A 24,404-nucleotide genomic window follows, 5' to 3' on the forward strand; every position below is an offset into this window, starting at 1 on the left:
AAAGCCTTGACGGATGCAGCAATAATTGACCACAATGAAGGTAAATTAAGCGTCATCACGGGACGTGAGTCATAGCATCCTCATATTGTTTGGGCTGTAGGAACTAACGCTGCCCAGGAAGAAAGACTTATATATTTTTAATAAAGAAGAGGCGTATGAAGAGTCAACTGGGACCCAGGTCTATATTTCAGGTCATGGGGATGTCACAGAAAGGATTCTAAAATGAAACCGAAACCATAAGAAAAGCATAAAAGTGATTAAATGTATTAGCAAAAAATATTAAAAATCCAATATATTTAACTGTGCTTCAATTTTTTCACTTAAACCCTGGTGAAAAAAACAGCATATGCTGGTATGTTTTGATGCTGGAATGCTGGTTAGGTAGGTTTTGATGCTGGTTTATGCTGGTCCTTTGCTGGTTTATGCTGGTCATGTTGCTGGTCAAGGACCAGCATAAACCAGCAAAGGACCAGCTTAAACCAGCATCAAAACCTACCTAACCAGCATTCCAGCATCAAAAAATACCTACTAGCATATGCTGGTTTTTTCACCAGGGAACCTATTAAAATGCATTCTTGCATGTAAATTTCACCTGCAGTCTTCAGGGTCCCATTGTGAATACAATTGGTTATATTTCTCTGTGACTAAACCTTAAGATTATACTTAAAACACAGAGAAATATTTCTAGCGCTCTGTTGTCATATCTGCAAAAGATCAGTTACCTGAATTGCGTAACTGACTTCTCAGATTCTAACGTGGTAGCTTTGTGGTCAGGTTATGTAGGTCATCATCTGAGCATCAAACATTTCAGACATCTTTACTAACAGATACCAGTTCATTCTACATTTCTGTGGCTCTACATTGTTTACCCACTGTGTCTTTCCTAGAAAGCCACCAGTTGGCATCTGACATTCTAGTTCTTAATATATTGACAATTGATTTATTTTCAATAATTTATTTATTTATTTTTTTTTTTTTGGTGCTCCTTGACTAATTTATTGTGTTAATTGCATAAAATACATTATATTCTCTGTATCTCGTTCAAAACAGCTCTTCCTAATATTGGAATTGTTGGCATACAAGCTGTTTTCCAGTTTGCACCACAAGAGGGCAATATAAAGCAGTTCATATAATGACATGGTTGTTTATCATAAGAGCCAAACCAGCACTTTTTCTCCATTCATCTAAGGAAGACAAATTAAGATATTATTTAACACAGAACTTATTTTTGTTTTCTTTGCGCACACAAAGTTTTCTCGTAGCTTCAAACATTACATTTGTATCACTGATGTCACATGGACTATTTTAACGATGCCCTTACTACCTTTCTTGGCCTTGAACGTGTCAGTTGCGTTGCTGTCTATGCGGGGTCAGAAATCTCTCCGATTTCATCAAAAATATCTTAATTTGTGTTCCGAAGATGAACGTAGGTCTTACGGGTTTGGAATGACGTGAGGTTGAGTAATCAATGACAGAATTTTCACTTTTAGATGAACTATCCCTTTAATCAAAGACTTTAAACAAAGCAAGATGATGCATTCATATTACTTAAATAGGAAAAAGTGAAACACGCAATATGTCGCAATAAGTCCCGCCTTCTAAATTAAACAGCCAATCGCCAATTGGTAAAGTCATGGCGTCACAATGCAGTGTTCTAAAATAGTGTCCTAAAACACGCACTTGAAACCTAAGCTTTTTAATGCTATTTGAGCATGAAGAACAACATTTATGGGGCAGTTAATGTCACATTATGTTGCTGATTTAAAATAAGTGAATACGGCAAGCCCTATTCTTCTCTACTTTCATGTTCAAGCTGGTCTTAGATGCTTGAAATAGCCGAAGGCATTGCAAAACCGCCTAGTGAAAAGTGTTTTCTTAAAGGAACATCTGAAAGTCTGAAAGTAGCTGTTGTAATGAGGGACAACATGTGCTCTTCTGGAAGTGATTTGGATGCTGAGGGTATATATACCAGTAAAACATACAGTAGAGGTCAAAAGTTTACATACACCTTGCAGAATCTGCAAAATGTTAACTATTTTACCAGAATAGGAGGGATCATATAAAACGCATGCTGTTTTTTATTTAGTACTGACCTGAGTAAGATATTTCACATTAAAGATGTACACATAGTCCACAAGAGAAAATAACAGTTACATTTATAAATAAAAATACCCTGTTCAAAAGTTTACATACGCTTGATTTTTAATACTGTGTTGTTACCTGAATGAGCCACAGCTGTGTTTTTTTGTTTAGTGATAGTTGTTCATGAGTCCCTTGATTGTCCTGAACAGTTAAACTGCCCTTCAGAAAATCCTTCAGGTCTCACAAATTCTTTGGTTTTTCAGCATTTTTGTGCATTTGAACCTTTTCCAACAGTGACTGTATGATTTTGAGATCCATCTTTTCACACTGAGGACAACTGAGGGACCCATATGCAACTGTTACAGAAGGCAATAAATGTACCCTGCTTTTCTAACTCAAAAAGTTTTCTTTCCCTGGCTCTTATGCATCATGTTGTTAATGAGTCTCTCAGTTGTCCTCAGTGTAAAAAGATGGATCTCAAAATCATACTGCGGCTTCTGTTTGACAGTGAATGCAGTGAGGTTTGTTTTTAAATGTGCTGCGAGTTTAGCGCGCATCTGGGAACCCAGGTTTTTGCAGGTTTTAGCAAAGCTATTTCATAAAGCTAAAGTCAGACCATTCTGTTTCTGCTTCAGATTTTAAAATGATACAATTACACTTAAATAAAAAAAATAAAACTGCTCATGCTACATGTGTATAGTATCTTTGTTTGTTTCATAATGAAAATGCAGTGGTTTGGGGCAATGCCTCCTGACCCCTCTAGAGGAATGGTTCCCGGTTCCTGGAGGACCCCCAACACTGCATGTTTTTCAAAAACATCTGATTCAGATCATGAGCTAGTACAGACTCCAAGACATGATATGGGTGTGTCAGACAAAGGAGAAATGCAAAATCATGCGGGAAACACTGCAGTCATTGTTGGAAAGGGTTTTAATACACAAAATTCTGTGTAATTTTCTGAAGAACAGCAGGCAGTTTAACTGTTCAGGACTCATGAATAACTACCACTAAACAGACAAACAAAAAACACAGCTGTGGATCATATAGGTAACAACATAGTATTAAGAATCAAGGGTATGTAAACTTTTGAATGGGATCAATTTTATAAATTAAACTATTATTCTCTCTTGTGGACTATATGTAAGCGTCTTTTATGTGAAATATCTTATTCAGGTAAGTACTAAATAAAAAAAATAACATGCATCTTCTTTGACCTTTTTTATTTTGATAAAATAATTAACATTTTGCAGATTCTGCAAGGTCTATGTAAGCTTTTGACCTCAACTGTAATGTGTCCTACATTATACATTACATTATATAGCTCTCTAGTGTATAATCTAACATACACTAAACCCATGTTGAACCCATAACGGAATCCAGGTCTAGAACAGATCTTCATGAAATATATCAAAGGTTAGCTTACAGTATTTCATTGTTGGTCATGCTGCTTATTAATACAGTTTACTGTCAGTCAGAGCAGATCAAATCAGTTAATCATCAGTCTGGGCTCTTTTCCAACATCTTGACTAATTCTTATCACACGTTTTCTTCCTTCCGGAGTTAGCGCACATGTTGAGAAATTAAAAAAATTAAATGCTAAGGAAAGTTTATCGTAATTGACTTAGATTACAAGAAGACGTCTTGTTGGTTTAACTTCCGCTGGTTGTGATGTCGGCCATTAAAGCTGAAATGTCTGAAGTATCTCACCATATAACTTGTTGGCGACTGCTGACAAAGTGGAATAAGTACTCCTACATAATATATATAAATTTAGATTAAAGATAATATCTGCAACCCATCCAACAGAGTTGTTTGTCTTTACTGTACCACTGAGTAAGCCTTGAACCACAGTGTGAACCAACACCTACACTGAACTTTGCATTTTTGTCATTGAGCATCTAGACTTTTGCCAATCCATGAGCATCTAGACTTGGCCTGGTCTTGCAAAACCCCCTTTGGCCATGAATGCATGTGCAAATCAGCTAAATTATTTAGGAAAAAAACAAACAAAAAACACTGAGATTAGATTCAGGATTCTGTCTGGATGGAAACAGAGGGTTGGGGAATGATATTGGTGACATCACAGTCTTATTTCCAGGCATCAATATTAGCGCGTAGGCTTTGAGGTAGGATGTCTTGCTCTTTTGCTCACCATAGGACTCCACCGTCAAAAACACCACAGATGTTTCCACTGATCTGATAAAAATGAGAAAATACAGGGATCTACTGTTCGTTTGGCAATGCATAGAAGAAAATACAATGTGGTTTGGCCATTTCTCACTGTGACAGTAATATATACACAGAATACAATAGATAATACCTAGATTATTATATATCATCAAAATAGACACAAACTGATAAAGAAGACTTTTGTAGAAACCAATAATGTTAAATAAATCATCATAATCTTAGATCTTAGCTTTTTAGCAATCATTGCCTGGATGAATGTCTAAATAAATAGAACAGATATGGCTTAATAAAAGATAAAAATCACAAAAATTCAAAGAGTGGCGATTCTGGGTTTGTTTTGGCAACTGATTACACTGTTATCACCTTTGGAGAGGTTCAAAATCTAAGCATGCGGCTCATGCAAAATCTGTCTCCTCTTCATTTGATGTCAACATTGCATTTTTGTGGTTAATAAAGGTCTTCTATTTTTAGAATGAAAATGGGTCTAGTGCTTTCCTGTTGCACACACACACACGCACACACACACACACACACACACACAGTGTTGAGTCATATACATCTTTGGAAAACTCTGTTTTCATGAGTAACTATTTAAAAACCCCTTTGTTGTCCCTAAATCGGTTTTAATGCTACTTCCTGGTGACCTTCACAGTCCATTACTTTCACTTTTAGTCAGGAGCTCTTGTACTGGGCTGTCACTAATGGAAAACAGAATTTGTGGTTGAGCTTTTACCAGAAAATTAAAGTGTATAAGAAATCTCTCCTAGCAGTTTTTCCAATTAATAAAAAAAAAAAAAAAAAAAAAAAAAAATTGACAACATGTAAAAGTGATAAATCTAGCTTTCTATCTGATATGGTCACCATTTATTTAACCTTTCTACACTCTAAATTTACTGGATTACGTGCAAGTAAAATAGTATGCAAATTAAGTTTAATCTTGACTTTAAAACACATATAGTAGCCTAATTCTATCTATCTATCTAGTTAGTGTACTGTCAAGTGTGTGTGAATGTGCGTCAGAGTCAGTTTTGTTGCGAGTCGTTCAGGGTAAGTGCGTTGGCGTATATGAATTACCGTGTATGTGTTTGTTTGGAGATAAAATGATCAAATACAGTGCTTCAACGATAAGTTATAATAAATGAGAATTAATATAAGTTTGCATGTACTGTTTAGTTCAGCTAACGTCAGATTAGCGCGCTAGCAGCGTGACGGCGTCTTAATCGGCGCTATTTTACTTAAATTCGTTTTATTTCGCCCTGTCCTCTCACATGTCATAACTGTGTTTATATAAGTGTAGTTTAAATGTGTTTTATGCGCGTTCGGGAATGAATACATGCACGTTAAACGTCATTAGAACTAAATAGAGTCACGCAATTTTATCAGCGTTCTAAAAACAACGTTCTGAAAACCATCAGGAATTACAGGCCTGCTTGAATATAATATAATTAACTTGACAATGTGAGTTTTTCTGTAAACACTGCTTTTTTGTTTCTAACAATGACTAACTTTATTGTGTTGTATTTCTGTCTCTGAAGCTGTTAGATTAAGATGTTGATGAGGGGTTCATCCTCCAGAGGGTCCAGCATGGCCCACAACCGCTGGACAAACATCTCATCCCCTCCACCTTTCTCAGAATTAAATGACATGAACAACAACAACAAATGTCTTCCTGGACAACCACTGAGCCCCTCCACCAAAATCAGTTAAGCGTTAAAGGTTTATGGTTTGTTTCAGTTAGCTTTTTTTTGTCTCTGGACAGACTGACCATTGCCTTTTTTTAAGACTAAAATCCTTGCATGTGTTTACAAGGCCAGTTGAGTGTTCACAGTAATTTCCGTTAAACTTCCTTTTTGTGTTTAGTCAACATGAAATTGCATTTGCATCCTATTTTACTTGGATAATGTGATGTGTTTCTGTAAGAGTGAAAGACAAAAACAAATTTCATAGGTCGAAACGTTATTATTTGGAAAACTGCATACCGTTACACTAGGAACATGCACTAAGATGCATTTGTAGACTCTATAATGTATCATCATGTGAAATCAATATCGTCCACTGCCATTTTTGCCTCCTTTGCAGATTCCAAACCGAAAGGCCTTCCCCGTGAACATATTGACAAATATAAGCGAGGAGATACACATCCAGTCTCGGCGTTGTACCAGCTCTCTCAGGTTCTGCAGTTTCAACTGGATATGAAAGAAACGGTTACCACTGGTAAGTGCCGTGTTTCCCCGTATCGCCTCCTGATTTTATGTAGTGCATTGTCTGGTTCGTTCATGCATTTAACATTTTTTTTCTTTGTGTCTGAGCAGCAGGAATAACAGGGTTTTACTTTGCGTTCTGTGCTGTGATTGATGGAGTCCAGTATAAGACCGGAATGGGCATCACAAAGAAAGAAGCCAGGGCCAAAGCAGCTGAACTGGCTCTTGAAGAGCTCATTGCAAGTCTAGAGAATGATGGGATTCCTACAGATGTTTCTGGTAATAATCTAATGTTGATTTTAGGCCTCTTACTACCAGCTAGGAAAATAATTTCATATTATTCTGATGAACTGATCAAATTTGAGCACTGTGTAAATCAGATAAAAGCATCTGCCAAATTCATAAATGTACAGTATATTATTCATTAAGAATCTTGATTGATACATAAAAGAAGGATTTATCAAAATTGACAGTAAAGATGTTTTTGCCACAGATTTCCATTTAAAATAAATGGTTCTGTTCATCAATTAGTCCTGAACTGTTTTCTCAAAAATTGGAAGCAGCACAACTGTTTTCAACATTGATAATGAAAGAAATGTTTCTTGAGCAGCAAATCATCACATTAGAATAATTTCTGAATGATCATGTGACACTGAAGACTGGAGTAATGATGCTGAAAATTCAGCTTTGCATCACAGGACTAAATTACATTTTAAATATACTGAAATAGAAAACAGTTGTTTTAAATTGTAATAATGTTTCACAATATTACAGTTTTCACTGTATTTTTGATCAAATAAATCCAGCCTTGGTGAACAGAAGAGTCTTCTTTAAAAAAAAAATTGCTAAATATATATAAATCAAAGATACTTTGATGTTTTAACAAAAAGCATTTTGACCATTATCAGTTGCTACTGGTGAGATGTTTCTATTGTTTTCAATAAAACAAAAGGTGAAACACCTGACTTTGTGGTTTAACCCTAGATCGTTACAATATTATTCATTCATTAATGGTTTGTTTTGTAAGCCTTCTTGCAAAAAAATAGGCCGATGTCGTGTGACCTTCTGGTCGACACTTTCCATAGAACCGATGCAAACGGTTAGTCAGTCCTTCCATTTTTAATGTAAATACGCAAACTTTGAAATTCAATATGAAAGTTTCCCACATGAAAGAGAACATCCTCGCTGTGCTCCCTCTCATCATAACAGGCCCATAATCACTCATTGAAACCGTGGTAAAGCACTTTCCTGTTTGAGGTGGGGGTGCAGCATTTGTTTTTTTCACATTCAAAATCACATTCACACATTGGGGTGGTGCTGGAATCTTATTTATTGCATCTTTTCGGGCTATTGCAATTGCATAAAGCCAGGAAAGAATTTATTACTTATATTTCAGATTTTACTTCATGCTTTGGTTTGTGGATTGGAATCAAACCTATAACCCTATTAATTCAACTTTGTTATAGTACATAAATTCTGCACCGTTTGATCTTGTTTGGAATCACCTATCAGTCTTGTAAAATGTAGTTAAACTCTTTAGATTTTCTTAGCAAATGCTCATGCATTGCTCGTGACCACAAAGATGCAAGTCTTACTCACGTTTACTTTTTAATTTGTGTGTGCATTTGTGTTTTTCAGCGGGACCTCCTCCGCTGCCAGTAAGAGAAAAGGACCCAACAGTCCCAGAAATCCATTCTGGAAGAGCTGTCATGGGTAAAAAATTAGTTTTTAAAGCCTGGATGTATTTAATAGCTCTAAACCTTTTGCCATGATAACCTCTGACGTCAGAGCAACTAATAATGTCGGAATTGGAAATATTTGCGAACGCAACTAACATTTCATTCTGTTTGGTTTAACGCAGAAAGAAAGAATCCCATTAAGGATCAGGTACCCAATGTGGTGAGGGGGATGTTCACCAAGCTAATGGACAGTTACCCAGAATTCTCTGGCTGTGGCGGAACAGTGGCTGCATTTGTCATTCTCTCTCGTAAGTCATACGTACAGGATGTCAGACCACAGTTTTTCACTGTGGTATTAGTGTTCATAAGTCATGTGACATTTAAGGTGTTCTTTGTCACCTAATAATCTATCCTGCGCTGAATCTGCATCGTCAGCTTTCCGAGTGAACCTCAACAAAATAGGTCAGCGACATATTTAAGGCATTATTTGCTCCAAAATCAAAAGGAAAAAAAAGTGTTTTGCTTAACGTATTATACTTTTTGCATTTTGGCCTTGAAAAATGAAAAAAATACATTATTTAAATTGTAAAGTTTGACATGATAGGATTATTTGTTGTTCTCCCTTTAATTTATAACCTTTTTATTTTTTTTTTCCAAATATCAAAAATACAGCAATAACAATCACCTTTGAGGCCTTTGAGACACAAGTCTTTGAGAATCTTAAGCAAAGCATACATAAGTATGTTGATGTTAATTTGATTACTTGTCTTGAAAAACCATGTCACAATGAAAAAAGTAGTTGATTTTCTTTCATTGGTCCTTATTTATAGTTTGAGGGAAAATGTGACATGGACATTATTGAAAGATTTAGTTTTCATAAGATTCCACTCTACAACAGTGGTAACATCAAACACTTAAAGGGATAGTTCACCCAAAAATGACAATTCTGTCTGTACTTGCTCACCCTCATGTCGTTCCAAACCCGGAAGACCTTTGTTCATCTTCGGGGAACAAATTTTTTGGTGAAATCCTAGAGCTTTCTGATCCTCCATAGATAGCAGGGGTGATACCACGGCACAGAATTTGAATTTTCTTTGCACGTGAAAAGTATTCTTGTAGCTTAAAGTCCATACTGTGTTTCTGTGCCTCGACTGTGGTAGTCTATGGAGCGCCAGAGAGCTCTCGGATTTCATCAAAAATATCTTAATTAGTGTTCTGAAGACGAACGAAGGTCTTGCGTGTTTGGAATGACATGAGGGTGAGTAATTAATGACAGAATTTACATTTTTGGGTGAACTAACCCTTTAATGTGCAATGATGTGTAAGGTGCAAAATATTGCACATACTTGCATATATTTTACATAAGATCACTATGTTAATCTAGATGCTAATCACAAACCTGATTTCTAAATTTTTTTTATTATTGGATACACTAACTTCTACACTGACAACAGGGATTCTGCTGGTCTTAAAATTCTTATTTTCCCTTCCACAAACTTTAAGAGGTGATAAATCAGAGCAGAAACTCAAGAAATTGTTTGCATTAAATGTTGCATTTTCTGCAATAAAAAAGAATATCTTCCTCAGTATTTTTTCTTAAGCGAATATACTGCCCGTTCAAAAAGTCACACACTCTAATATTTCGTTGGATCACCTTTAGCTTTGATTTTGGCACGCATTCACTGTGGCATCATTTTGGTAAGCTTCTGCAGTGTTGCAGCATTTATTCCAAGAGTCAAGAGTTGCATTAATTTTTCTCCAACATCTCGTGTTAATGATGGGAGAGTCCGACCGCTGTGCAAAGTCTTCTCCAGCACATCCTAAAGATTCTCAATTGGGTTACGGTCGGGCCTCTGTGGTGGCCAACCCATGTGTAAAAATGATGTCTCATGCTTCCTGAACCACTCCTTTACAATTTGTGCCTGATGAATCCTGGCATTGCTCCCACAGGCTTATATGGTAGGCACTAGGCATAATGGGTGAATCACTTCATCCACGTTTCTTCTTTCCCTGATGCACCCATTACTCTGGAACAGGGTAAATTTAGACTCATCAGACCACATGACCACATTCCGTTGCATTACGGTCTTATGCTCCCTAGGAAATTGAAGCATTTCCTACTAGCCTGAAGCACTTCCCTACTAGCCTACACAGCTGTTTAGTCCCAGTCCCTTGAGATCCCTTCACATTGTGTGTGTGAAAATGCCCTTACTTTCACTATTAAACATAGCCATAAGTTCTGCTGTTGTTGTTTTTTTTTTTGACTTCACCAATGCTGTAATCGCCAGTCACGATCATCCTTAAATCAAGATATATTTACTAGTGCTGTCAAAATTAGAGCGTTAAAGCAAGCGATTAATTTATCCAGTTAAACAGAGTTAAAAATGTTTTACGCAGTTAACGCAGAGTTGAGCTAAATCTTCTTAATTTGTTCTTGTCTTAGTTTGTTCTGTTTCTTCATGTCATTCCAGACAGACTGGATGATGTTGAGAGCAGATCTCTGTGTGGAGCACTGGCTGTTGTCAGACTCCTTGTGCAAACAAAACTCTCACTGGATTATTACAATTAATGTCAAAATGATTGTTTACAAATGTGAATTGTAAACTGTGTAAACACTACAGCAAAAGATAGAAATAACTGACTTAAAGGAGAAGTCCACTTCCACAGCAACAATTTACAGATAATGTACTCAGTCCCTTGTCATCCAAGATTTTCATGTCTTTCTTTCTTCAGTTGTAAAGAAATGATGTTTTTTGAGGAAAACATTTCAGCATTTTTCTCCATATAATGGACTGATATGGTGCCCCGAGTTTGAACTTCCAAAATGCAGTTTAAATGCGGCTTCAGACGATCCCAAATGTTGTAAACGATCCCAGCGGAGGAAGAAGGGTCTTATCTAGTGAAACGATTGGTTAATTTCATGAAAAAAAACACAATTTAAATACTTTTTAATCTCAAACGCTCATCTTGTCTTGCTTTGCCTGAACTCTTTATTCTGCCTTTGCAAAGTCTTTGCAAAGTGAACATGCATAGAAAACATAATTTCTTTACGACTAAAGAAAGAAAGACATGAACATCTTGGATGACGACGGGGTGAGTACATTATGTGTAAATTTTTGTTCTGGAAGTGAACTTCTGCTTTAAAGCCATTTTAGCTGGTGAAAATACTTTAGTGTTCTAATACTTTTGAATCTTTGCTTATCACAACAGTCCTTATCCAGTAATCATAAATAAATGTAAAAGCTATGAATCAAAAGGTGTGGGAACCCTGCAGGACAGGATGTGTAGAGAATTCAGAAACAACAGTAAACAAAAACATTATGGTATGAGGGGTCGGGGGCTTTGGGACAGACAGGAACACGACCAGACCAAACATGTGGAGAATGAACTTCTTCCCACAAAAAGACGCTTTCGGAAAATAATACTTTCTGCAGAGCATTATGTTGACTGTAATTATAATTAGAGCTTAATGAAATAGAGACTTGCATTGTTCATTTTTAGAATTAAAGTGAAGAATAAACAGATAGATAAACAAATTTGTGTGACCAACCTTGTAATTTTAGACAAGCTAAATGGACAGGGAAGGTAATGAGAGGTCTTAGCCTGTTTGGAGAGTTTGTTTTTGGAATCATTTACAGTAAAAGGAAGGGAATTGGGAGCCATTCCCAAGTGGCAGTTAGATTCCCCTGAATAGCGCGTGATGGGTTTGTATTACAGTGGTCGGATGAAGAAATCATGTTAGGTATTTTTCCGTTTTAAAATAAGGTGTTGCCGTTTGCGACTCTTTCCTGTTACCAAAAAAATGCATGGCTTCATGCTGGTATGATGATTGTTTGAAATTCAGTTTTGCCATCATAGGATTGCATTACATTTAAAAATATAGTCAAATAAAAAACAATTTTAAGTTGTAGTTAGGGTCGCACAATGAATCGAATTTCTAATCACTGATGACAATTACAGATGCCACAATTATGTAATCGTTCGAAGACACAATTACAAAAAAATAAATAATAATAATAATCCACTTACATTATTCTGCTTTCTTAAAATGTGTGGGTGTGAGAGAGAGTGTGTGTATTTTTCCTACAGGTTATCTTAAGGGTTTTTTTTCTCATTGTTTTAATTTTTAAGTTATACCATTGTTTGCAGTTGCAAACAATGGTATAAAGCTATTCCAAACATCATTCAGTGTAAATTGTGATAATTGTAATTAATAATCGCAATTACAATTTCAAGGGAATAATCAACAGTTATGATTTTTGTCATAATAGTGCAGCCCTAATTGTAGTAATATTACACAATATTACTCTATTACTGTATTTTTGATGAAATAAATGAAGTTTGGTGATGAAGACAACAGTCACATCTTTTACTTTTTTTTTTTTTTTTTTTTTTTTTTTTTTTTTTTTTGTCACTTGTCTTTTCTACTACCAAAAAAAAATGACCTTGAAATTCGGGTTTGCATCATATGAGTACATTACATGTTAAATATATAATCAAATAAAAAATACATTTAAATTATAATTATTTTTCACTGTATTACTGTTTTATTTAGAGCTGGCAAACAGTTGCAATTAATCGCATACAAAATAAAAGTTTGAGTTTGCCTAATATATGTGTGTACTGTGTGTAATTATTATGTATATATATATATATAAATGCACACAAATTAATGTATATATTTAAGAGAAACATTATTTATGTAAAAAAAATAAAATAAAATTATAAATTCTAGAAAAATTATAATAAATGCATATTAAATGTATTAAATATGTACGTGAATGTTCTTGTATTTATATACACATAATAATTACACACAGTACACACACATATATTAGGCAAACTCAGAATTTTATTTTGTATGCGATTAATCGCAATTTGCCAGCCCTAGTTTTATTGTATTTTGAGCAAATAAATTTGGTGATGAAGAAAAAAACACAAAACCAGTCATAAGTAGCAGGGGTACATTTGTAGCAAGTTTTTTAATCAAATGAATGAAGCTTTGGTGATAAATATAAAAAAGTCACAGTATCTGATGATGCTGTCAGGCATTGCCATTTACTTGACATATTCTTTTGGTGTTTGTAACTGTTTCCAGTTACCAAGAAAATGCATGACTTTATGCTGATGTAGGTGTTTGAAATGACTTGAAAACCCTTAACAAAGTATATTTAATGTGTCCTTAGTCACATTTTGATTTATAGTTCTTGTCAGTCCATTGGCTAGTGTTCACTGATTTTGTTCTGATCCAAACTGTGTTCTCTCTGCAGCTGAAGGATGTGAGGTTGTTGCTCTTGGCACGGGCAATTCTAATACCAAGGCCAGTCCTGCCCCAACAGGACGAATCCTGCATGACTCACATGCGATAGTAACCGCTCGGAGATCGCTAATGAGGCAAGTGGGATTTTCAGTTGCAAGTGGTCATCATAGTCATGTATGAGTGTGTATGTTTGATGTCTAGTTCAGAGAAGATTTGATGCTTTTCAGAAAGTCTTTTGCCACTGTGGTTTGCTTTTTGTTAACACTGTGATCAAAGATTTGGACATACTTAAATCGTGTTTGGAAAAAGCGTTTTTTTGAAAGAAGATGTGTTGAGTGGGCTGGTGAAGGACCAACATACACCTCTCAAATGTTTGAGTCAGTAAAATGTATTTTTTGAAAAAAAAATGAATGTGTTAATTCAGCAAGGATGCAGTAAAACTGGACTTTTATGTTGTTGAAAAAGATTTCTATTTCAACTAAATGTTGTTCTTTTAACTTTCTATTAATCAAAGAATCTATCATGGTTTCTAAACAAATGTTTTCAACACTATTAATAATCAGAAATGTTTCTTGAACAGCCAATCAGCATATTAGAATGATTTCTGAAGGATCATGTGACACAGAAGACTGGAGTAATGACAATTCTGGAAGACTTCTGTTAGTCAACTGATACCAAAATGACCAAATATAAGATAACAAAGTAGCCTATGATTGTTTAAAGGCGATATATCATGAAAATCTGACTTGTTCCGTGTTTAAGTGCTATAATTGGGTCCCTGGTGCATCTGCCAACCCAAAAAGCCTTGCCAAGCCTGTTGTGATTGGTACAGAGAGGAGTAATCGTTGTATTTTACACCCTGGAACATGATTTTTAACAGGGGACCCCCTCAATGTGCTATTGGGCTAGTTTAGGGTTCGTTTGAGTAGCAATTTGGCAGGTTTTGTTGTGAGAACCTGGCAACCCTGGCTAGCACTGACAAAGCATGCACCAAAACAATAATACAGTGCTCCAATCTGTTATATAATGACATAAACACATTTGAACAAAATGTTTAGCTGCTAAAGTGTAAACACTTAACAAAACAATAACGGTGGATACGTTAGTCGAGTGCTAACGTGACTAAGTGATGAAACAACACAGTTTGTAAACCAGTAAATGTCTACATTCTTTATTATTACACGAAGTAACTAGAACAACGACAGTCTACATTAACCAACACATTCTTAGGAAATAGTGGGTTCACAGTGAATTCTCAGAATTATTTTAGTAAGACCGTAATATTGTGGTTTGCCTGGAAACCGAAAGCTGCATACATCACATATTAGCACAAACAACTTGCTGTTTTGAGCACTCAGTTGAAAATGTACGCATAATGTATCAATCGTACTTACAGGTTGTGGTTTGGAGACACTTGTTAGTCCAAATAAAGAAGATTAGAAGCCAATGAAGATAAAAGATTAGAGAAGCAGTCCTCTGTAAAATGACAAGCTTACAACAAAATGTTCGAATTATATTGCTGTGGTATCGTGGAAAAATAGGATTTGAACCTCTGATTTTTCACATCCTCATCTTTCAGCAATGAAAACAAAACAAACACGGTTTGACATTGTAGAGCACTGTGTCTTCTTGACGTGATGTAAACAAACTAACTAGCAGAAGTGTCTGTGGGCAGGTCAGACTGTTTGTATTTTGTGGGCAGGCAGGGATAATGCTAATGTATTACCTAGTGATGTTTATCAGTAACAGGCAGGCACTTTTTTTGATGAACAACTTTGCAGACTGTTCACATTGAAGGATAGCTATGTTACAAACTGCAAAAACCAATATAACCTGCTTTTTAACATAAACTTGTATGTATTTGACAGTTTAAGTGCAATAAGACATGAAAGAGAACTTAGTTTAGTATTCTCATGCCATGTGACAACCGCTTTCTTCGTGCATGCTTCGGATGTGCGTGCTCTGAAATCCCTATATCAGACGTTTAAACTGATATGACTTTAAAATGCATGGTTTAAGTGCGATAGACATGATAATTAAACCCAAACAGCTGTTTTAGCAGAGTATCTGAGTTACGAGCTGTAAAGGTGCATCTCTGCTCTGGAAAAAGGGGGCGGGGAGCAGCAGCTCATTTGCATTTAAAGAGACATGCATGAAAACAGCATTTTTGGGCTTCCACTAAAAAAATTTTCAAAATATAATAAATGATCTAGGGGGTATTTTGAGCTGAAACTTCACATATACATTCTGGGGACACCTGACACCTTTTACATCTTGTAAAAAGGGGCATAATAGGTCTCTTGAGTGGAATTTAAATGTGTTTTGAATGTTCCATAGGTTTCTGTACAGGAACCTGTTGCTGTTCTTCAGTAAGAATAGCACTCTGGAGGAAAAGTCGGTCTTTCAACAGGACCAGACCACGAAACTCCTCAGCCTCAAAAATCACTTTACTTTACACCTGTACCTGAGCCAACTGCCCAAAGGAGCAGCACAGATTCCATCTCAACTGTATGTACACTTACACACACAGGTGTTATTTACATCATATTTAGCATCATATTTGAAACATCAGGCTTTTATGGCTATATGCTATTTGGCACAGATGGTGATATTTATATGAACAAAACGTAAGATGAAATTCTGATTGTAATGTATATTAATTAGATCTTTACAACAGTGTAGCAGATACTTAAATATCACTATAAATATAAATATCACTCTATATGTCCTGTATAATTGGTTGTGCTTTTATTTTTCATTTGTGCATGCATGCAGTGTGGCCTTTATAATGAGGAAATACTTTTTAAAAAAAGAAATCAAGTTTCTTAAGCTAAATTAAAATGGATATCTTTGTTTTCTAGCCGCCTCAACCCTCTGTCCATCTCTGCATGGGAGGTGAATAATCAGATCGGCCTTCATGTGGTAGTGGAAGGGAAGGTCTTCTCCAAGTTCTCCAGCTCGTATGAGCAGATGGGCTCGCATGTGGTCAGTATGTCGGCCACCGATAAGATCATGCAGTGGCAGGTGTTGGGTTTCCAGGGGGCACTACTGAGCCACTTCATTGAGCCGGTCTACGTGAGCAGCATCTTCATTGGTAAGTTTGTGTAAAGCCCAATGATCATCAGTCCAGTTGCTGTTAATGCATTTTGTACCTGCTGTGCTCAGGTGACGGCAGCTGCAGCGATACTCGTGGTATGGAGATGGCAGTGAACCAGCGTGTGGATGGCATCACCTCAGCGCTTCCCTTGTACTATTGTGTCTACCGGCCGCACATAAGCCTGGTGTCCTCAGCCATGCCTCCAGACGCACACCCTTCACAGAAATCCCTCAGCCTTAATTGGAGCCACGGTGATCTTTTGGTGGAGGTGGTCAATGCTCTAGATGGGAAGTCTACTGAAGAGTAAGTGTCATTTATTTGTCTAATTCATTTTGCAATGTGGAAGTAAGTATTTTCTGTTAATGTGCAAGACTTCTGATTCATTAGCCCCTGTAGGTCAATAGCTAGAACCAGCTACAAACCAGTGTGTTTATGATTGTGGAAAAGTGGAAATTTGCTGAAAATGTACTCATCCTCAGGCCATCCAAGATGTAGATGAGTTTGTTTGTTCATCAGAATGGATTTGGAGAAACGTGGCACTACATCACTTGCTCACCAATTGATCCTGTGCAGTGAATGGGTGCCATCAGAATGAGAGTCAAAACAGCTGATAAAAACATCACAATAATCCACAAGTAATCCACACCACACGGTTCATTAATTAACATAATGTGAACTAAAAAGCTGCATGTTTGTAAGAAACAAATCCATCATTAAGATGTTTTAATTTCAAACCATTAAGATAAATGTTCTTTGATCTGTGCGTATTTCTCTCCTGATTCATATGAGACCTTTTTTTTTTCTTGAAGAAAGCAATATTTTTGATAGAGGACATGTATTTTAGCCAGACGCAATGCTTTCAAGTTAAATTATGGATTTGTTTCTTACAAACATGCTGTTTTTCTCTTTACAAAACGTTAATTGATGGACTGTTGTGTCAAGGTGTATAGGTAATTTGTAGATTGTAATGTTTTTACCAGCTGTTTGGACTCTCGTTCTGATGGCACCCATTCGCTGCAGAGGATCTGTTAGTGAGCAAGTGATGTAATGCTACATTTCTCTTCCGGTGAAGAAACTCAGCAACTTAGGTGGCCTGAGGGACAGTACATTTTTAGAAATTTTTTTTTTTTTTTAGATAAACTATTTCTTTAAAATATTATGAAAACAAGTACCAGTTTACAGTATCAGGTGGAATAACTTTTTAAAATAATTTTGTTTTTGTACACTGGAAGGCTCGCACATTCAAGTTACAAATAGCCACATTGCTCTTATGTTAAAAATAAGTTGGATACTCATGTTGCTTTAATAAGCTGGCAGGTCTTCAGCCTAATTTCCATGTGTATGTTTCAGTTCTCCATTTAAGAGCAGTCCAGCCTTGGCTAGCCGACTTTGCAAGGCAGCGATGTTGAGTCGGTTTAATTTGGTAGCTAAAGAGGCCCAGAGAGAGGAGCTGCTCACTGCTGTTACCTACAGGGAGGCCAAGGTACTGACTTATTTACATTCAGGAAAGGCTGCATGATTTGGAGAAAAAAATGTAATTGCGATTTTCCCGGAAAAAATTTGAAATTTAAAGGAACACGCCACTATTTTTGAAAATAGGCTCATATCCGGCGTAATAATTAAGGAACTTTGCTGCTGTACCACATATTATGCAGCGCCTGAAAATAGGCTAAGTTCCGTCAGCATAACTAACGCAACCACCTGCTTGCACAAGGGAGACTATTTTCAGGCGCTGCGTAATATCATTGCACCTGCTGCACCCATGGTATGGCAGCAAAGTTCCTTGATTATTACACTGGAATGAGAGTATAGTTCCTAGCCATATGTGACCCTGGACCACAAAACCAGTCATAAGGGTCAACTTGAGCTTTAGACATCATCTGAAAGCTGAATAAAACAAACCAAATGTATGGTTTGTTGGGATAGGATAATATTTGCCCGAGATAGGGCTATATGAATATATGGAATTTGAGAAGGGGGGGGGATAATCAAAATATTGAGAAGATCACCTTTAAAGTTGTCCAAATGAAGCTCTTACTAATGCATATTATTAATCAAAAATTAAGTTTTGATATATTTACAGTAGGAATTTTACAAAATATCTTCATGAAACATAAGACTTTTGGTCCACAGTTTTCGTGGTCCACAGTCACATATCGGCCTAGAAAATCGCAACTTTTCATTTTCCGTCAGTCTTAGTACACGTCAGTCAGGTTTTAAATAGGAAAAATATTGAAACTCTTTGGTCATTTTTGAGCGTGATGCTAACTGTCTAATCAAATTCAATAATCTATGCTAAGCTATGATAAAGGTGCTACCGCCAGACCCGGAGATCGGATGAATGGATTCGAAAATGGTAAAACTCAACTGTTTAACTCTAGGGGAGTTCCTTTAAGATGAAAAAGTGAAACAGGATTAATAAAGGCAGAAATAGATGTGAAAATATTCTTATGGATATGACGTGATAAGCGTGCTTTTTTGATGTTTATGTATCAGTTTTTCAATTAATTCAACATTGTTTATGAAAATGTAAAGATAAATTGGCAATCACAATGTGGATTAAAAGGGATAGTTCACCCAAAAATTTTAATTTTTAAAAAATTGACATGATTTTTCATGATTCCAATTGGAGTGTTATTAAAAACTTTCTTGGTTCTTCAAAGCTTTATAATGGCAGTGAATGGCTTTTGAGATTCAGTAGTTCAAAAGAAGTCAATAAAGTGCATCCATCCTTCATAAAATGTGCTCTACTTTGGCTCCAGTGGGTTAACCAAGGCCTTCTTTAGCAAATCAATGCATTTGAAAATTACCTTTCATACAGTGTGTTACACAGCTTTAAGTGAATGAAGACATCCTGCAAAGTTGTAAATCTGAAAGTGCTCTGTGTATAAAGTTATTGTCTTTCAAAAGAAAGAGTCGATTCCAAATCATGAAAGTGAGTCATTTTTAAAACAAATTTTTACTTGTTGCGTGCACAGACCTGGGAAAAAACTGGAACCCCCTCTCCCCCAAACACCATAGCGGATTCCTGTGTAGACCCTCTGCTCTGTACTGTGAGGGTAAATCTGTAAGGGTACAGTTAAGAGTATGTTGAAAAACTCCCATCTCATTTTCTCCTTTAACTTCAAAATTGTCCTACGTCGCTGCAGAAGTACCGACCCAGTGTTTACAAAGTGAATGTGCAAGGAGGGTCAAACATTGAAGCTGCATTGAAACTACATTTTTAACCTTCAATCCGTTGAGCACCACTGCAGTCCACTATATGGGGAAAAAATCTGAAATGTTTTCGTCAAAAATTTTAAATTCTTTGCAACTGGAAGACATGAATATCATGGGGGTGAGTAAATTATCAGGAATTTTTTATTCTGAAAGTGTAGTAATCCTTTAAAAAATGTTGCGTATTTAGTGGTGTGTGTTGTGTTCACTCCACGCAGCTTGTAGGTCTCTGGCTAACTGGCGAACAGCAATATCTGTTTGCTCACAATTGCCTAGAAATGTGTCAGTGAATATTGAATGTTTGTCATTTTTACTTGGAGTTCCGATAAAGAATAGAGCAATACGTTGGTGTACAAACTGCAGTGCTTTATTAATATGTTTTTGGGATAACGCATGCACCATGGCTGTTTGGGTATTTACCACCGAGCTGTGGTCTAGAGTAATGGTGATGGACGTTTCATTTCTGCAATGCGCTGCACACAGTAGACCACAACAGATATGGGTCATCGGACCAGTCGCCGCAGATTAGTGTCACTCAAAGAAGGGATTTGGATAAATGATCTGTTGAGCAAAATATATAAAAATTAATACATATTGTAATACAATAAAAGTGTTTTTTTGACCTTGCATGCATGTTAACCTGTTGTTGGGGACTCCCAAAACCAAAATATGAACCTAATCCATAATGGGGCACTTTCTAAACCTCAATCTTTAGCTTCAGCTAGCTGTTGTTTGCATGTTTACGAGAGAGTGGCATTCTAGCGGATGGCATAGATGTAGTGCAATGTAGGGTTTTAGGTCAAATTTAAGTGATTCAATTGAGAATCGAATCCAAAGGATTCGGATTTAACTTGATTAACTGATTCAAAGTTAGTAATTTACACTTTTATCAACTGTTCGTCCAGCGAAGGTTCAACTTAGGATATTTTACCAACTCTGGATGTTTATATTATTCCCGTGGCCATCGGATTATAATATAAACCAAAATATTCGTTCGTTATGAGCTAGGTAGCAAAACCTATAGGGCACAGGCAGTAGCGTTGTGAACAGAAATACAAGACAATGTTCTTTTCAATGAAACAAGAATTTATTGAACTACTCTAAGATACATGAACTAAACTACTAACGATTAAACACATACACACACTCACACACACATGCATACGGTTCAAGGAATGAGAGTCTATGGAGTTTGAAGGGAATCCCAAAACTACTAGTATCTGCTACTAGTTCTTAAATTGCAACCCGAGAAAACCATAAAAGCAGAGATTTATCTTTTAGCTGCTTAAGGAAATTTAGCACCAGTTCAGCAAGAGATTAAGGAGACCTTGTTTTACTTGCGTTCGGGTTTTCCTTGGTGGGCTCGTCTTAGCGGAGGGAATCACGCCACATCTGATTGGTTGCTTGGTTCTTTGGATGACGTCTTTGGGAAGCCTTCGGTGGTGATTGGTCAGTTGGAGAGGCTGGATGAAGCTTCGGTTGGTTGCTTGGTTACACGGATGATGCTCTCGGAGCTCAGGTGAGCGCTGGCAAGGTGTTTCAAGCTGCTTCCGCTGTTCGGTGTTTCACGCAGTTTGGTCAGTTTAAGTTTCGGTTGACTGTCAAGCGTGATTAGCTGGAAGTTCTTTGCAAGTCGGAGTTGCAGGTCGCAAGGACTTTGAGAGTTTCGCGAAGCTTTAGCTGGTTCTGTAGAGTTCTGGATGGCACAGTCACGCTGTGATCAAGCTGGAGCGCTGATGAGAGCGAGCTGAAGATGAGAGGCGGACTCAAAAGGCGAAGGGCAGATGCAACAGGCAAAAGGCCCTGTGTTGTTCTGGACATTTGAATTTAACTGGGCCGACGAAGTCCGTCCCATGAAGTTGCGTTCCAATCATTTGGGTTGCAAGGCGGGGATCCGCCCATACTGTTGCTCATTTGTGCATATTTTAGCATAATGTCTTTCTGTCACATGGAGGCAACTTTCCTGCGAGAGTTTGTTGGTCTCTTTAATAAGTGTTGAAATGCGAACCTTGTACATAATATCAACCTTTCATTCACATCAACATCTTGGAAATAAAATGAGCTTTCATTTAATACCAAACATCGGGCATCTTGCATACACACTAATAACTTTTGTCTAGCTAACTGGTTATACACACATTGATTAGCTGCGTAGGCTATAATAAACACACCAAGCATATAAGAAACATAGACAACATATAATTATATATTTGCACTACTAGTAGTAAAGAGAAATGATTGTCTTTAGGATCGTGGATATAAGTTTGTGTATTCTTTGTTGGAGGGAAAGAACATTTGCCGTATCTGAGAGGGGAAGAACGGAATGCTGAGTGTCATGTTGTAGTGACCCGCATACCCTGTGGGTGGGACGCGTCAATGTAAATCTGTCTTACATGTTTGTCCGATTTATGCATTGTTGGTCAGCAGTTGCTCCGGCCATCTGTTTTGAGATGGCCTCAGAAGAGAGGGGGAGATTCCGCTTATCACGATTTTATTGTTCCTTTGGTACTCGTGAGGGGTCTGGCTGATCGCTCTCTCTTCCTATGTCTCTTCCTATATCAGCAGACCGGTCAAGGAGCACCATTAACCATATGGTTTGTACGGGGGTGTTTTGTCCCCTGGGGAGATAACGCAGGATTGATCCAGACAAGGAGGTGTTATTGTAGGGATCAGAAGATTCTAATACTCTCTTGAGAGTTTGCAGGGATGGCTGTAAATGAAGTTTATTATTCATGCTGGTTGCACTTTATTAATTTCTTTTGGACTATTGAATCTCAACAGCCATTCACTGCCACTATAAAGCTTAAAAGAGCCAGGACATTTTTTAATATAACTCTGATTATATTAGTCTGAAAAAAGAAAGTCATAGGGGCCGTTCACATATCCCGCCTAAAAACGCGTGGAAAACGCTAGGCGTGCCGATTTCTCCTTCTTTCCAAAGCGCTCTGTAGCTTGCGCTCCCGTGGCGTCTGCCGTTGCTAAGCAACCATACCCCGCACTCTCAATGAAGACACGGAAGTTTCATCAAAGGACAAACAGATTTCCAGCAATAAAAATCGCTTGCTGTAGCTCTGCTACTAAATTTATTTAAAAATGACTATCCCTGTACAGCTATGATCAGCTGTTTCTCCATCTTAGCTGAGATTTCAATGTTGTTGCGGAAAGGATGAAGCTAATTGGTTGGTTCTTGTCACATGACCCGCGGTGCACTTGCGGCATTCTGAAAAGTAGAGATGTTTTCATCTCGATGCAGCGCGGCCGTGCCTGAAAAACCAATCGCGTTGCACCGCGTACGCGTCACAACCATGCCGCTTCCGTTATGAGCGCGGCTGCCGCGTGTCTACATTTGAAATAACAAACTTGAGTGCGCAAAAGATGCGATATGTGAACGGCCCCATAAACAACTAAGATGTCTTGAGGGTGAGTAAATCATGGGGTAATTTTCATTTTTGGGGAAAAAATCCCTTAAATATAATTCCATATAAATTTTAACAGTTTATAATATAAAAATGTCTTATATAAAAATATAAATGTTATATTATAAAATGTGTAAGATAAAAAAATAAATAAAACCGTGAAATTACAGTTCTAATATTTATGATTGTCAAGTCATTGTGAAATGTTAAACCATTAAGATTTTATTTCATGAATATACATGTGTTTATTTAAAATAAATCACAGTCTTTGCAGTTTGATAATTGCACTTAGCTAGAACACATTTTAAGTTTTATTTTGATCAGTCATGCGTTCCTAGATTGTGGTAAAGGTGACATCACACTAGCCAACTCAAAACGAGAATAACAATTTTGGAACCTAGAATGCCCTAACAACATCCTGGAAACACAATTACTGAAGAAAATGTGAAAATCTAGTAAATTGTTTTTTAAAGAAATCTTCTGTTGCAGCTGCTAGTTTTTCAATTCAAAATTGTATTGGATGTTTAATATTAACCATATATTAATATATTAACCATCTCATTCTGTATTGATGATTCTGTCAAGATGATGGCAAAGCCGTACCAGGAGGCAAAGAGTGTGCTGAAGTCTTACCTGGAAAGGAAGGGCTACGGCCAGTGGGTGGAGAAACCGCCAATCAGTGACCATTTCTCCATGTGAGGGCCATCTACAGATGCCACGAGCCACTGCGATGGCATGTTTAGTTTTTTATATGTTGAAACTGCATGCTAAAATACTTTTTGGTTTGCTTGTTTGTTGTTCTGTTCAGTTGTGTTGTTTTTCACTGGCAAAAAAAATGAGGCACTTACAGACAACAGATTTACATATGGTTATGGACTGGGGAAACTGGATTTGAAGTTTCTTTACTCAGGCGCAAAGATATAAAATACATAAAACCAGTTCAAGACAAACCATAGTGTGAAAATGATAACAAAAGGGGGTGTTCTGTTTTGTTTCCAAGGCAAATGAAAATAAAAGTGTTTCTTTTGGTTATTCGTTTGCTTTATTGTCTGAACTCCTCGAAATGACATATTATGAAAGAATTTTTTTTTCTTGATTGCATTGTATTCTGTAACAATTGTAACAATTAGCAATTAACAATTAGCAAAACTATATCAGTGATCTAAAATCCCAATTTACACTGAATTATTAAAGAGTAATTCATGTAAGCAGTGTGCTGCTTTATGTTTCTCTTTATAAAACCCCAGTGATAAACAGGCCACT

At 36.8% G+C, this 24,404-nt stretch overlaps 1 protein-coding gene across 4 annotated transcripts in view; it reads left to right on the forward strand.

Annotated features, from left to right (window-relative positions):
* adad1 (adenosine deaminase domain containing 1 (testis-specific)) overlaps nucleotides 1-24,173 on the forward strand; it is a 39,637-nt gene extending 15,464 nt beyond the window's left edge. For 2 of the 4 annotated variants that reach the window (XM_051127316.1, XM_051127318.1), the window contains exons 3-13: nucleotides 5,808-5,974; nucleotides 6,352-6,486; nucleotides 6,585-6,752; nucleotides 8,112-8,186; nucleotides 8,335-8,460; nucleotides 13,423-13,546; nucleotides 15,750-15,920; nucleotides 16,274-16,506; nucleotides 16,578-16,812; nucleotides 17,860-17,992; nucleotides 23,727-24,173. In XM_051127316.1, coding sequence (XP_050983273.1) covers nucleotides 5,821-5,974; nucleotides 6,352-6,486; nucleotides 6,585-6,752; nucleotides 8,112-8,186; nucleotides 8,335-8,460; nucleotides 13,423-13,546; nucleotides 15,750-15,920; nucleotides 16,274-16,506; nucleotides 16,578-16,812; nucleotides 17,860-17,992; nucleotides 23,727-23,840 — 1,668 coding nt within the window. In that variant the 5' untranslated portion in view covers nucleotides 5,808-5,820 and the 3' untranslated portion in view covers nucleotides 23,841-24,173. Of the gene's footprint in view, nucleotides 1-5,245; nucleotides 5,320-5,473; nucleotides 5,731-5,807; nucleotides 5,975-6,351; nucleotides 6,487-6,584; nucleotides 6,753-8,111; nucleotides 8,187-8,334; nucleotides 8,461-13,422; nucleotides 13,547-15,749; nucleotides 15,921-16,273; nucleotides 16,507-16,577; nucleotides 16,813-17,859; nucleotides 17,993-23,726 lie in introns of those variants that run through there. The other 2 variants (XM_051127317.1, XM_051127319.1) reach the window with 2 other exon arrangements.
* Nucleotides 24,174-24,404: the final 231 nt, after the last annotated feature.

Source organism: Labeo rohita, chromosome 14 (assembly GCF_022985175.1).
Source record: "Labeo rohita strain BAU-BD-2019 chromosome 14, IGBB_LRoh.1.0, whole genome shotgun sequence".
Classification (NCBI taxonomy): domain Eukaryota; kingdom Metazoa; phylum Chordata; class Actinopteri; order Cypriniformes; family Cyprinidae; genus Labeo; species Labeo rohita.